General features: G+C 47.7%; 2 protein-coding genes across 7 annotated transcripts in view; one reads left to right on the plus strand and one right to left on the minus strand.

Moving 5' to 3' along the window:
• The window catches only part of LOC120603706 (uncharacterized), a 61,074-nt gene extending 46,977 nt beyond the window's left edge, over window positions 1-14,097 (minus strand). Inside the window, exons 1-3 of one of the 3 annotated variants that reach the window (XR_005653097.1) lie at window positions 14,010-14,097; window positions 9,833-9,951; window positions 7,081-8,318 (exon numbers count right to left, since the gene is read on the minus strand). The gene's annotated coding sequence lies outside the window, so the exon portion shown is untranslated. Of the gene's footprint in view, window positions 1-7,080; window positions 8,319-9,832; window positions 9,952-13,934 lie in introns of those variants that run through there. The other 2 variants (XR_005653094.1, XR_005653099.1) reach the window with 2 other exon arrangements.
• The window catches only part of CCN5 (cellular communication network factor 5), a 30,020-nt gene that overhangs the window by 6,402 nt on the left and 9,155 nt on the right, over window positions 1-14,463 (plus strand). For 2 of the 4 annotated variants that reach the window (XM_039864411.1, XM_039864410.1), the window contains 3 exons: window positions 2,466-2,720; window positions 2,832-2,926; window positions 4,491-5,114. In XM_039864411.1, the coding sequence (XP_039720345.1) occupies window positions 2,466-2,720; window positions 2,832-2,926; window positions 4,491-4,595 (455 nt within the window). In that variant the 3' untranslated portion in view covers window positions 4,596-5,114. The remainder of the gene's footprint in view (window positions 1-2,465; window positions 2,721-2,831; window positions 2,927-4,490; window positions 5,115-14,463) is intronic. The other 2 variants (XM_039864413.1, XM_039864412.1) reach the window with 2 other exon arrangements.

The raw sequence follows: 14,463 nt of genomic DNA on the forward strand, positions 1-14,463 counted from the left end.
ACCCTCTCGGTGAGGCCTTCTCTGATCACCACATTTAAAACCCTTAACCCTGCCATTTTGTATTTTTCTAGCACTAATCATCATCTGATATCATAAACTCTACATACTTATTTATCGTGTTTATTTCCACTAGAGAAAAAACTCCAAAATTTGTTTTAGTCATTGCTGTATCACGAGTGCCTAGAACAGTGCCTGGCACATAGTAGCCACTCAATAAATAATTGTTGAATAAATGAATGAATGAATGAATGAATAGCAATAGTTCTAGTGGGGCTAGCAGTAACGGGCACCATAAATTGAGCATGTACTGTAAGCAAGTCCTTTATACACATGATTTCATTTTGGCCTTAGTAATGAGGTAGGTCCTATTATTCCCCCCATTTTTGCAGGTGAGGGAACTGGGGCTCAGAGAAGTTAAATCACTTGCCTAAGATTACAGTGTGCAAGGGGCTGAAGGCAAAACGAAAAACAAAACACAAAACAACAAACCCGTTGTTCCTTCTCCTGCAAGGGCCTCTCAGAGGGGAAGGACACAGAAATCCCCAGATGACAAAACTGTGCTCTGAGGTTATCTTAGGGACATTGCAGGACAAGGGGGCATTGAAGAGGGCCTGGAAGGAGCAGTGGGACTTTGCCAGGTGTTTGTGTAAATGGATGGGTGGGGAGGGGGATCCAAGAGGAAGTCTGGGGGGTGCCTCGTGCTGTTTGGGGTCATCCTCCCACCCCCCCCCCACCCCAGCCAGCTCTGAGTCTGAGGACCCAGGAAAGGTGCCAGGAAATCTTGCTAAAATTATCGCCCCCTCCAGCTGACTTTCCTAAACAATCCCTCTGTTTACCAGGTCATCCCAGCGACCAGGAGGCCCGGGGTTGTGGCTCTGAGAGTCGGGCTGGGAGACCCCAGCTTGATCAGACTAGGGGTAGAGATTAAGGCGTAATTGCCCCTGCAGTTTCTAGGAAACCAGTGGCCACACGGTCCAGGCCAAAAAGTCAGGATTTGAAGCCAAAGGGCTGTGGCCTGGAAGGAGCAAGGAGAGACAGCTGACACTGGTCCTGTCCTCCCCAGAGGAAGAAACATCACCCACCCCCAGTGGCTGAGCATCTGCTGTGTTCTGGGCTTGGGGTAAAATGCTTTTAGGTCATTTAATCCTCCAATAGCCCAGTGAGCAGGGTACCACGGCTCAAAGAGGTGAAGTGACTTGCCCCAGGTCCCACAGCTCACAACCGTGGAATTGAGGCTTGAGCCCAAGTCTATGTGGTTCCAAAATTCCTTTGAGTATATGGTCCTGTTTGAGGTCTTTCTGGGGAAACCTGCTTGCCAACGAGTCCTCGCCTCCAGACCCAGTTGAACTGCCACTCATATCTCCAGGAAGCCCTTTTGTTGGCTCCTTCCTTTGCTCTTCCTGAGCAGCTCACGTGCCCCTCTCCAGGGCTCTTCACTATCTTGGAGATGAGACTTTCACGTCTGTCTCCCCCACTGGCCCCTGAGTCCCTCCAGGCAAGGACCATGTCTTGGAGCACAGTGGCTGGCTCGCGGGAGAGCCACAATATATATCTCTGCAATTATAAGGAGTCAGAACATTTTACCAGTGTCCTTTATGTGCTGGGCTTGGTACCAGGCATTCATCCATAGGACATAGAGGTGCCCCATTCATGTTGTGAGTCAGCACAGGAAATGCCAGGATGAACACTCTCAGTCCCAGCCCTCAAAGAGTTCATGTCTAGTGGAGGAAGTGGTCATAATACCCATATCGTGAAGTCTTCAAAGTGTTTCCTGAGCACCTAGCACTGTGCCACATACTGCAACTGAAGGTAGAGATTACTGCCCTCATCATTGCCGTTGTTAAGGCAATTCAGAGAAGTTAAGAAACTTGCCTAAAGTCACACAGCCAGCAAGCCCTGACCTGACAGTGATGACCACAACACAGCAGATGGACAATGAAAGTTCACTGGATGAAATCTCACTGTGTACATCATAGTCACCCATTATTAATCTATAATAATTATACTAACAACAATAACAGAGCAGCCGGGATCTACTGACGGTCTCCTTTATGTTGCATTTATTACGTAAATCTTTTCGTTTTAGTCTATACCATAACCCTGTGAAATAAGTACCGTTAAAACCCATTTTGCAGGTGAGGAAACTGAAGCAAGAAGCAGCGAAATCACTTGGCCAAGGTCCTTAGCTAATAAAGGGGCTCAAACCAGGCCAATCTTCCCGTAACCCCTATGCCAGGATGCACCGCGCTGTCTTCCTGCCGGCACCAGGGCAGGCTGGCCATGGGAGGGGATGCGTATGAGCGGCTGGAGCCCCTTGGCAGTGCTCGGATGCTGTAGAGGCACAGCCTCCCCAGCGGCATCTGGGCCAGCTCCGCAGAGAGGGCCGTGTGGGGCATGTGACCGGCACAGCCCTGCTCAGGGAAAAGGTGGGGATCACCGATGGGGGTCCCGTTTCTCCTCCACAGGGGGAGGGGATGATGGGAGCTGTGAGGTGAACGGGCGCCAGTACCGTGATGGGGAGATCTTCCAGCCCCACTGCAGGATTCGCTGCCGCTGTGAGGACGGCGGCTTCACCTGTGTGCCACTGTGCAGCGAGGACGTCCGGCTGCCCAGCTGGGACTGTCCCCACCCCAGGAGGGTCGAGGTCCCGGGCAAGTGCTGCCCTGAGTGGGTGTGCGACCGAGCCGGGGGCCTGGGGGTTCAGCCTCTTCCAGCCCAAGGTGAGTGTAGGGCTGGCCGGGGGCGGGGCGGGGCGGGGCGGGGCGGGGCGGGGGGCGGAGTCTGAGGTGCCAGAACACCTGGACACATCAAAGCAAAGGTTTTCCTGACAGAAGCTGGGAGGAGGCGGTGGCTGAAGAGACATGTAGGAAAGTGGAGCGGAGAGTCACGAGACCTCTCTAACACTGAGCAAACGAGAAGCAGTGGTGTAAGCATATCATTTAAAATTCTGAGTAATTAAAAGTAAAAATTGGTGAATGGGGAAGGGAAGGGAGGGTTAGAATACTTGAACCAAATCCTCACATCTCATAGCGGAGATATACTATTATAATTTATACCATTATTATACTTCTAATATATTGATACATATTAATAATAGATTTATATAACATAACTTAAATATAATATTATTAATAGTTCACTATTTGGGCTTATCAAAAGATGAACCCCAAACTGAAGGTGTCAAGGTCGTTGTTTCTGGGACATGGGCCTGGGGTGGGCAGAGGAACAAGAAAGGCAGTCACCCCCTGCTATAAATTCTTTAGAGATTTTGTTTTTGTTATTGTGCCAGGGGTTTTAAAATTATCATTATATGAATATGATTTTTTTTAAAGGTGACTGAAAAGGGGAGCATCAATTCCATAGAGGACAGGCCACAGGAGAGGCAGTAGGGCATGGTTCTAAGCCCAGTTCTACCACTTTCTAGCTGTGTGACTCTGAGAAAGTCGCTTAACTTCTCTGTGTCTCGGTTTCTCCAACTGTAACATGCGAATGAGAGCATCCACCTCATAGAGCTGTTGTGAGGATGGCTGAGTAAATACGAGTAGAGCAGTTACGACGGTGCCCAGCACACGGCACTCCATTGGTGGTAGCTGTTATCACTCCTGCGACGGGATATGACACATCCATTTAAATCCGTAGGAGGATGCCAGTGAGTTCGCCTTACATATAAAAGGCAGGACAGAACACCGTATATGCAATCTGATCTCCATTAAGTGTGTGCATGTGTGTGTCTGCAAGTATATGTACATATATGCATCATACATGCTGCACACACGTACATATAATACAGGTTTTCTCAGCCTCGGCACTAACGACAATAATTCTTCGTTGGGGGCGGCGGGGGTTGGGGGGGTGCTGTCCTGTTCAGAGCGGGATGTTTATGAGCATCCCTGACCTCTACTCACTGGATTCCGGTAGCAACCTCTCCCAGTTGTGACAACCAGAAATGTCTTCAGATAATACCAAGTGACTCCTAGAGGACAAAATTGTCCCTAGCTGAGAGAACCACTAGTATAATGGACCAGGAGGAAGGAGACCAAAATATTCACAGAGAAGAATAAGACTTGGGGAGGAGGAAAAGCTAGACCCCGGTAAACCCGCCATCCTGTTCCAGGCATGGCCTTGGAATCACTAGTATCCTTGTGGCCAGGATGTTGCACTACTCCACACAACCCCCTTCCTGTAAGATACGGAGAAGGATTCAGAAATGAGAAACTCACCGATCACTAGGGGACTGTCATGGTCACCACCATTACAGTTGCCCAATAACCATCACTTATGAGGGGCTTACAAGTACCAGGTACTGTGCTAAGTACTTCACCTCCATTATTTTATTCAATCCTAACAGTCAACTATTAGGAAATTTGCATAGAAAGAAGCTGAGTTCAGAGAGGTTAAGCAACATGACCAAGATTGCACCACAAGTCAGTGCGTTGATTTGGCGGCCAAGCCCTGACCTTGTGATGCTGACCCCTCTTTCTTCTTCCCAGGACTCCAGGCTTCTGGCCTTGTTGCTCCCCCAGCCCCTGGGCTATCCTGTCCAGAATGGAGTACAGCCTGGGGACCCTGCTCAACCACCTGTGGGCTGGGCGTGACCACTCGTGTGTCCAACCAGAACTATTTCTGCCGACTGGAGACCCAGCGCCGTCTGTGCCTGCTTGGGCCCTGCCCACCTGCCTGGGGCTGAAGCCCACTAAACAGTGCCTTTGATTGCCGAATCTGGGATGGAGGCTCAGTGCCTACCCACCTGAGCTACAGGCAACAATGCAGCTCAGGTCCCCCATCTAGGCCCTGGAGGACAAGAATGTTCACAAGCCACCTGGTCCATCTGGACCCCGAGATACAGTGGGGAGGGATGTGTGTCCTAGTACCTTGACCTCTACCTCCCTGCCTGGGAGGCTGGCCAGGTTTTCAGAATCTTCTGGTCCATTCCCAGTGCACAGACTAGTTTTATGGAGATGGGGCAACCTTTTCTCCTTAACCATTAGGCTCAGGCAAGCATTGGGCTGGACTTTTTTCCTGGGGGTATGGTGAAGAGGGGCACAAATCTTCTGAATCTCCTACATCCTTTCCTGGGGTGCAATAAGAACATCCCTAGATATGTGCCGATGCATGTACCATCTTGCCCTCCCCATCCTGGATGTCAGGGGCTGAATGCTTTGTGAAAATCACAAGATAAAATCGTGCTGTCCTGAAGAACATCAGAAAATAGGCCTTGGAGTGACCCGTTAAATCCAACTTGTATTAGTAACTTTTCTTGAGCATCTGCCATGTGCCAGGCACTGAGGTAGACACTTTATATAGATCAGTGCTTTGCAATATTTTTGACTTGAGAAAAGCAGGGGAGACTATCCTCCGGGAACTGGGAAACGTGGCCTGAAATAAACCGACCCAAGTGTGAGATTCTGTTTGAAGTCTCATGTTTTATTGTTTTTAAAAAAAAACCTGCCTGTAAATTTTATATCCTCTTCTGTGATCTACTTGTGTGTGTGTTTAAAAATAAAAACTGTTTTCATCAGGATCTAACCAGGAAATTAGAAAACACACAGTCAAACACACAGGTCTTAAGTGCGTGGTTTAATGAGCCTTTTCAATGTGCACACCTATGTAACCAACATTTCAAAGTCTAAAACTTTTCCATCATCTCAGAAAGTTTCCTCTGGGCCCTGAAAGCATCCGTTGTCCCGATTTCTAGCACCATAAATTAGTGTTGCCTGTTCTTGAACTTCACGTAAATAGAATCACATAGTAGGTACTCTTTAACTAATGCTTTCTTTAGCTCAATACCAGCCCTCAGGGTAGAGGGGTAGGGGGAGGGCAGAGCCAGAAACTGGAACCAGCCAGTGGAAGACGGAGCCACAACTGGGCTGTCTGCTGGGAGCTGGCACCCCTACAGAGATTCAGCCATGTTGACTTTACAAAAAGCAGACGGAGATGGGAGATAGGCCCTGGCTTCTGCTCGCTCCTGTGCCCCCCTCCACCCTGTTTCCAGCAGGGCCTCCCCTTGGTCAAACCTACTGGGAATGTGGAAGGAGATTGAGCCCAAGAATGCAGTGCCCAGAGCAGAGCAGGGGGAGGGCAGGGCGGGCCTGAGAGCAAGGGCGATTCTAGCCTACAGGGTTGTAAATGACCCACCTGCTCAGGTACCACCTCCTCCAGGAACCCCAGATTGAGAACCACAGGCAGAGTTTGCACCATTAGATCTTCACAAAACATAAGCAACTCTAGTTCACAGATGAGGAATCAGCATGGAAAGGTGATCTCTCTAGAAGCCGTTCTGTAGCTGGGATGGGATTTTATTCCAAGCCGAGTCTGACCCTAAAGACTGGGTGTATGGCCTCCCACAGGCTGAGGGTTTTGGTGGGCCTGGCTCTGAACACATAAACTCCAAACACACAGCCAGGAAAAAAATTCCCAGAAACGGCGAGAGCGAGGATGAGAACAATGCACCGGCATCGGACGATTCCTACAGGTGGGGCCCTCTCTGCCCTAAGAGAAAGTACTACTGATCTTCCCATTTCAGAGGTGGGTAAACGGAGGATCGGAGCGATTGATGAGTTGCCCTAGAGTTGTGGCGCAGGCCCGCGACCTCACTACCGGGCGGCTGTGAGCAGATCTGTGAAGAATGGGCTTGGCCAACCCGCCAGGTCCTGGCTCTGCCGTTTCCTTGTATGAGCCTAAGCGGAGTATTTAACATCTTTGAGCCTCAGTTTCTTCTTCTCTAACATGAGGGTAATGGCAGTTCTCAACACAGAGGGTTGCTGAGAGTATTATGTGATCTAAATAAAAATTTTAGCTATGATTATCTTGACTTGACCTCTTGGTGCTTTAGTTTTTTTTCCTCTGTCAAAGGGGCATAAATAGTGCCCACTCTGTAGGATCACTGTGTGGAGTGAGAACCCAGCATGAAGGGGTATTGTGAAGATTAAGCAATTCATTTATGTTTACTTTAAATAGAAGCTATTATTGTCATCCTGCCTCCATGGTTCTTTGCAAGCCAGAGAGTGGGAATCTTGTTAGTGGAAAAGAGGATGTAGTTTTGGAGGAAATATCCCCAGGTGAAAATCAGGCTATCCCCCCACCCATTGAAATCACAGCCAGAGGTACCCACCCCAGTAGTTCACATTATATTTGTAAGTTGCAGCCACATTGTTACAAGTCACAATCTTGTCAGTATATAATATCCTATTTTGTGTGAATACATCACATTTTATTTCTCCATTCTACTCTCTATGGGCATTTGGGTAGTTTTCAACTTGGGGCTATTAGGGCATTGTGAACATGTCTAACGTTGGATATTGGTAAACATACCCGTTGGATATATATATCCGGGAGTGGAATTGCTGGTTGGGGGCTGTGATCTTTCTCCTGGGTCAGATTATCTCCTAGTATAATGGAGGCCTCTACACATAATAGCTCGATGAAGACCTATTATATAAATAATAAAAATAAGAGCTAACATTTATTGAGTTCTAACCACATACCAGGCTCTGTTCCAAGCATCTTCTATGCAGTGACTCACTTGACCCTCACGATCACCCTTTGAAGTAAGTATAAGTATGCCCAGTTCATAGACAGAGAAACTAAGGTACAAAGAAATTAAGGAAAGAGCCCAAGTTCAAAGTTGGCAAAACTGGGATTCGAACCCAGAAAGTCGAGCTGCAGGGCCCACGCTCTCGGCCGTCAGGCTACATCGACTGCAGTTGCTACAGGTTTTGGGGCAAGGCAACAGTGCCTGAAGAAGCTGTGGGAGTGGGGAAGAAGGCATAGAGGGGAGAAGCAGCGGGGCCTGACCACACTTGTGAGATCTTGTTTGAAGGATGGATGTGATGAGCAGGAGAAATGAGACACCAAACATGTCCCTGGGCTTTCTGCTGGATGATGGGGAGAATTGTGGGGTGGGTGCTTAGAATCAACAGAAACCAGGAAGAACAGAGGTGAGCCCCACTGATGGCAGATGGGAGGGGATGTCTTAGATATTGAGTTTGAAGAGGCAGTAGTCACCCAGGGCAGTGTGGCCATAGGCAACTGGAGATCGAAGATGGGTCAGGTCTGGACATAAAGAGTTCAGGTCAAGAATTTGAGTGACCTGTACAGAGGAGAAGAGTAGGTGACCAGATTGATGGAGATAGTTTAGTTATGAAAACAGCAAACAAGTATGTGCGTACATTGTGTATATGACACCTTATCACCTCTGTCCATCCCCCACCGCTGTCCCTTGGCCTGGCCACCATCGTCTCTGCCCAGATAACTGCAGTGGCTTCCTTCTGCTCTCCCAGCTTCCACATTTGCTCCTTACAGTATGTGCCAGAAGGATCCTGTTAAAACCAAGCCAGAGCACACCATGCCTTTTAACTCCAAGAAAAGCGAAAGGCCTTCGCAACAACCTAGTCTCTGCCCCAGTCACTTCTCCGCACTTAGCCTCAGTTATTCTCTCTCCCCCTTGCATGCTGCTCCAACCTCACTGGCCTCCTTGCTGTTCCTCAAACACAGGTGCACCCACCTCAGGACCTTTGCACAGGCTGTTACCTCTGCCTGACATCATCTTCCCCTAGACACTTCCATGGCTCATCTCTTTGATCTCTTTCAAACTTGACTTACGAGTCGCTATTTCACTAAGAACCGATCCTAGCCACCCTCTTCCAATCTCCCTGATGCACGTAGCACATATCACCTGTAATGTACTACATAACTTATAACATTATTTATTGCCAAACTCTACAAGCGCTGGGACTTTGTTTACTGATGGATTCCCAGGATCTAGAACAGTATCCAGGACAGAACTAGGCTCAGTGATTATTGAATGAGTGAAAGAATATATCTTGCTTTTTAGAAAGAGATTTCATGGGGCTTAGAAAAGTAAATATGTAGTTGACAAATGGGAGTCGCTGCCCAGTTCACAATGATTTCCTAGTGGCCTCCCAGCCCCAATCCTCAACCTCAGCATTTCTCAACGTAGGGTCCCTAGACCTGAGGCACCAGCATCCCCTGGAAACTGGTTAGAAATGCAAATATCTTGTGCTGCACTCCAGACTCGCAGATGCGAACTAGAAGAAAACGGCGATGTGCTGCTGCCCCCTTGTGGCATTGTGGTGCATGAATCGCAGAGAGGCCACAGGTGGGGAGGAGCCTTCAGAGGTTGGGGCCTAGCTCCCTTCTCCTGTTTCAGAGATGGAGAAACTGAGTCTCAGCAAAGGGAATTGCCTTGCCCAAGGCCTCAGAGTGAGGCAGTGATAGAGCTAGGCCTAGGATCCTTTCCTATGTGTGTCCCACGCAACAGCTTTCTTTTCTTAAAATATTATGTAAACAGATGCCCGTACGGGTCCCTGCTGGGCCCTGAGCCAGGGCACCTCCATCTGTCCCCTGGATGACTCCCTGGTTCCTCTGTCCACCTCTCATCAGCCATACTGCGCAGCCAGAAGGATCTTTCTGGAGCACAATTATGGTTACATCACTCTGCTTAAACCCCTCGAGGCTCAGAGTCACACTCTGGGTTCGGTCCAGACTCCTTCCATGACTCAGAGGCCTGCTGTCTTCTAGATTATTCTGTGCTCTGGCCACACTGGCCAGCTCTGGCTACCTACAGTGGCCCAGGCCTTTCCCCAGGCTGTCCCCTCTGCCTACGGCACTTGTTTCTGCACATCTTCGCTGGAGGACCCCTGATTATTCTTCATCAGTCACAATGTCCATACCTACCTGAGGCCAACCATCCCCAGTGCCCTGGCTCTCATCCCGTTCACCTGCTGGGGTGCTGTCCTGCCACTCTCCCCTTCTTACTCCCACATCTTCCATCCCTCCTTTTCTTTCAGATCATTCCCATCAATATACATACATGCCGGTCCTTTTTCGAGTGTAGCAAAGGGTGCAGCTCATGCCCATCCTGGCTACTCCAGTAACAATAGGTGGTGTGCCCTCTTCAAGGGGAAACTCCAGCAGCCTCACTGGAGGTACCTGGGAAAGGTAAGGCTACATATAGTCACCACAGTTCATGTGACATCAAAAACTCCACCCGCCTCTCCCTGGCTAACATGTGCTCTAGGGTCTGAGGCACATTCTCAGCAATGGGGTCATGATTTAGCCAATTCTTGAAAACTTATCTTTTCTCTCTTCCACTGCAATTAATTATAACATCAGGGAGACCCCGAGGGGAAGAGCCTAAGCCTCTTAAACACTTCGACATTGGCCAACGAGCCCAGCTGTAAGTGGCCCCATCACACTGGTCTGGTTCTTGTCCATGGCTCATTCGCTAGCTCCTAGCCTCTCACCACTGGCTTTCATAAGAACATTTCCAGTCTGATCACTGGCCTAGGTCTTGTCGTCCACTCTCCGTCAGATGGGCAATACTTAATATGAGCTTCTTCAGTTGCTTCTCCCCAGCCCCGAAGCCAGCAGGTAGTCAAGCACAGGTGGCTGACTTTGACTTTCACCTTCCTTCTCACCTCAAGGACTGGACCTCCATGTCCCAATTACCCTTCCGCATCCTTCCATCTCTGAGATATCCCCTCATGTCCCGTTCCCCTCTCTTGATTCCTGCTCTGTGCCCCACTCTCAATCCCATTTAAGCCCAAGGTTTTGGAACCCGATGGCATCCACGCTGCCTTGCCCTTACTCCAGACAGTCAGTCCAGGGTCCTGATGTGGCTGCTATACAATGTAATGTCCCCTGGGTCCCTTCGCCAGCTCGGCCAGATTTCTCAGGTATTTGAATCTGATTTCCAAAAGAACTCTAAATGTATTCTAACATTTTGTGTCAACAGTCATATTGTAATGTTTCCTTAATCATAGTGGTGTCTGAGCTATTGGATCCAGCCATGCCTGAAGTCATACATCCCTAAACTTTTCAGTTTTGTAAGCCAGTAGATTATCTTTATTATTTAAACTAGTTTGGGTTAGATTTCTATTATTTGAACTAAAAGAGTCTCAGCAAAAAAAAAAAGTCCGTTCTTGGCTTTTCTGTTGGGCTTTGCACCCTAGAAGTTGAGGGTTTCCGATTCATTCCTATATCCCTATAGTCCAGCACAGGACCTTGCATGATGGGTATTTACTATGTGCCTGCTGTAGTACATGGTGACTGAGGCCTGCTTGCTAGCCTTGACTCTGCCTCTGGTTTGTGACCTTGAGCATCTACGTCTGCTTTCTGAGCTCAGTTTTCAACTCTGAACAATGAAGATGATCATCTCTGCCCTGCCTTGCTTGAGAGCTGTGGTGAGGACCAGATGAGCCCAGGCTTATGAAAGTACTTGGCAAACTCTAAAGCTCTGCATAACATAGGAGCTATCATTATATTTTCAAGGATGTACATTTTCCATAATTTCATCAACCCCCCAATAGACTGTGGGTTTTTGGGGCACAAAGCAGACAGCATGTAGGAATAGCAGAAGAAAGACCTGAAAAGAGCAGCTTCAACTGCCCCCAGTGCCACCTCTTTGCAATACCGGATTCGTTGTTCCTGCAGATGAGATCAGCAAAATGGGCCCCTGGTGCCCAGCATCTGCCTCCCACACCCTCCTGCTAGAAATCACTAAGACATGAGGTCTCAGGGTCTCCTTTGAGTCATTGTAAGTGACATGATAATGGGGCAGAGGCTGCCTGGCTGTTCTCTAAACTATCTTCCTTTTTCTCTTGGGCACCCAGAAAGAGACCACATCTCCCAGCCAGGTGACTGAGGTCAAGCCATGGGATATGACTCCAGATCTGGCCCATCAACCCCCTTCATAATCCTCTACACTCGCTCTCTCCCCTCATCCACTGGTCCCATGCAGAGGACCCAATGGAGGACTCCCAGGCTCTACAACACAGTTAACTTTGCTTTATGAGCCCCAGACTCCTCAGGCGGCCAGTAGTCTATGATCACCTTCTCAGACTGGTAGTATTAATGTATAAAACATAATGCATGGAATTACAAAGGAAACATTCTTGAACTATGGTCACCAAAACAAAAAAGTGTGAGACAAGTTACGATAGGTGCTTCTTTATGAACATATTAAACAGAATCTAGTTTAATTACCATTGTTTCAAGGTGGTTATAGTATAAACAGTATCTCAAGATCTCTGCTATAACTGCCACGTGAAAATACCTGTGATTTCTATTGGTGACAAATAAGCATGCCAGGTCTACTGGGTTTGTTGTCTATATCCACCACTGAAGGAAGTGCCAAATGGTAGCTAGAGGTCAGTATAAAGATGTGATTATTTTCCCTTTCAAGTTCATGGATCCTTGAATTCCATCCACAGATAACCTTGGGGCTCTGTTGTCTCTGGGATAAGAATCTCTGTTTTAGGGCATGACAGAGCCACAAGAAAGGAGGAGCCTGGGTCCTTGGATGACCACACAGAACAGCGGTCCCTTTAATGTGTATTCGACCCCGAGGAAAAGACTATAGTAAGTAGTCACGTAAAATCTTCCACAGGGTTTTGGAAACTTTAAGTGAAACGACCTATAATGAAACCAGTTTTACCCTATGCGAATTGATAGAAACAAGAGTTAAGTTCCTAAGGCATATTTCTGGTCACAAAAACATTAGCAAACTTCTAAATAAATACCCAAAACACTTCCAATGTTAAATTGTTAACATTGTTAACAATTGTTAACAATGTTAAAATTGTTAACAATGTTAAAGTGCCGCCATGTGAGGGGCAAATGTTAAATTGGATTATGAAAACTCGTTCTTTTATAAAATGAGGATGATTATAAACAGCACTTGTGAATTTTTCCATTGTCATCACTTTGCAGATAAAGTTGGCGGTCTTCTTGGGATTCACAAATATTTTCTGAAATGTGGTGCCTTTAACGAAGACCAAAAAGTATGAGAATCATTGCTTTACACCACCACAAAAAGTCATTAATAAGTCATAAAAATCTAATAAAGCTTAGAGAAGATTCGATCCCTTACTTGGCATGTTTGAAGAAAAATAATAACATGTATTGAGGGTTTCGATGTGTCCCAAACTGACCTTGACACTTCACATGTGTAACGGGTTTACTGAATAATCTGAATCAACAGGTTTAGTGTTTGTTCAACCACGCCCTTTGAATACATTCAGTCAACTCTCTCCTCCTGCCCCATGCCTTTCAGGCTAGTCTGAACATATAATCACAGTCTGTTTAACCCATGCTCTAAATCAAGCTTGACCCTTCTCCTCAAGAATTCAGTTATTTAACAAATTGTTCAATAGCATAACTAGGCGTATCTAGCAATGCTATGAGGCAGGTATGATTAATTGCATCTTATAGGTACCAAGACCCAGAGAGGTAGGGTAATTTGCCCAAAGTCACAACAGCTAGTAAGTTATAGATACAAAATTCAAACCCAGGCTGTCTGGCCCCAGAAACTTGCCCTTGATCTCTGCATGACAGTTTTCTGCAGCACTGAAAGCAGGGTGAGTGTCCTTACAGTAGCTCGCCACTTCTAATTTCTAGCTTTTCCCATGGATGAGGCCTGGAAGGAGCACAATCTAGCTGGTGTTTTTTCGCGTCCTCTTGGGAAGATAGATTCTTTCTGTGTGGCAAGTGTCCACAGGCTAGCATTCCTGGGCCATGGAAGTAGCTTATTCAGGGGTCCCTGTCATGGTCTACTTTCTTGGACCCTGTCCCCAGAAGTACACTTCACAGTCTCTTTCTCCCAGGGTCCTTTTTCTTGGAAAGCAAGAGGATCATTCCTTTGGCGGGGGGGCAGGGTACTGACCCGCTGGCCCGGCACCTGTTCCGCTCACCCGAAGCTCACACGTGGGTGTGCAGGATGCCCCCAGCCCTGCCATCTCTCTAATCACTGTCTGCCTGCTCAAACAGGCACTGGGGCATATCTGCAAGCCTGCGTGAAAGGCAGAGACTCCTATCACTCACCACTTCCGGAAGGAACCCCAAATCTCTACAAGTAGCTGCTAAAACAAGCCTCAGAATTCAGTGGCTTAACAAGGTCGAAGTTTATTTCTTACTCAAATAATATTCCAAGGCAAGGCGCTCCTGGTTGGAGGGTGGCATTCGTTCATGTGGTGAGCCTAGTGACTCACCTGTTACAGTTTCATCATCCTCTCCGGCCTCAGGGTGTTCTGCATCTAGATTGCAGACAGGGATAGAGAGAGAAACTCATCTGCTTCCTAAGACCCCACTTGGAAGTAACACTCACACTCCCACTCATTTTTCATTGGTGGGAACAAGTCACATGGTCATAATAGGACACAAAGGAAGCTGGGAAATGTAGTCTCTGGCTGGGCGGGTATCTTCCAGAGACAACTCCACATTACAGACTTTGACAGAGTGTGACAGAGAAGCTCTCTTCATCATTGTTTAGTCAGCTCACCAGGCTAACCAGTGCTCTTCATTCCCTTGAATACGCCACTCCTGTCCCAGGCATAACGAACGCTCACCACCGGGAGGCCCCTCCGGCCTCCTCCCATAGAATGGTTATGGACTAAAAGCTGAAAGTTCGTTCCTTCCCTCCACAAGTTCCTATGTTGAAATACG

Source organism: Pteropus medius, unplaced genomic scaffold (genome assembly GCF_902729225.1).
Source record: "Pteropus medius unplaced genomic scaffold, Ma_sr-lr_union100, whole genome shotgun sequence".
Taxonomy (NCBI): Eukaryota; Metazoa; Chordata; class Mammalia; order Chiroptera; family Pteropodidae; genus Pteropus; species Pteropus medius.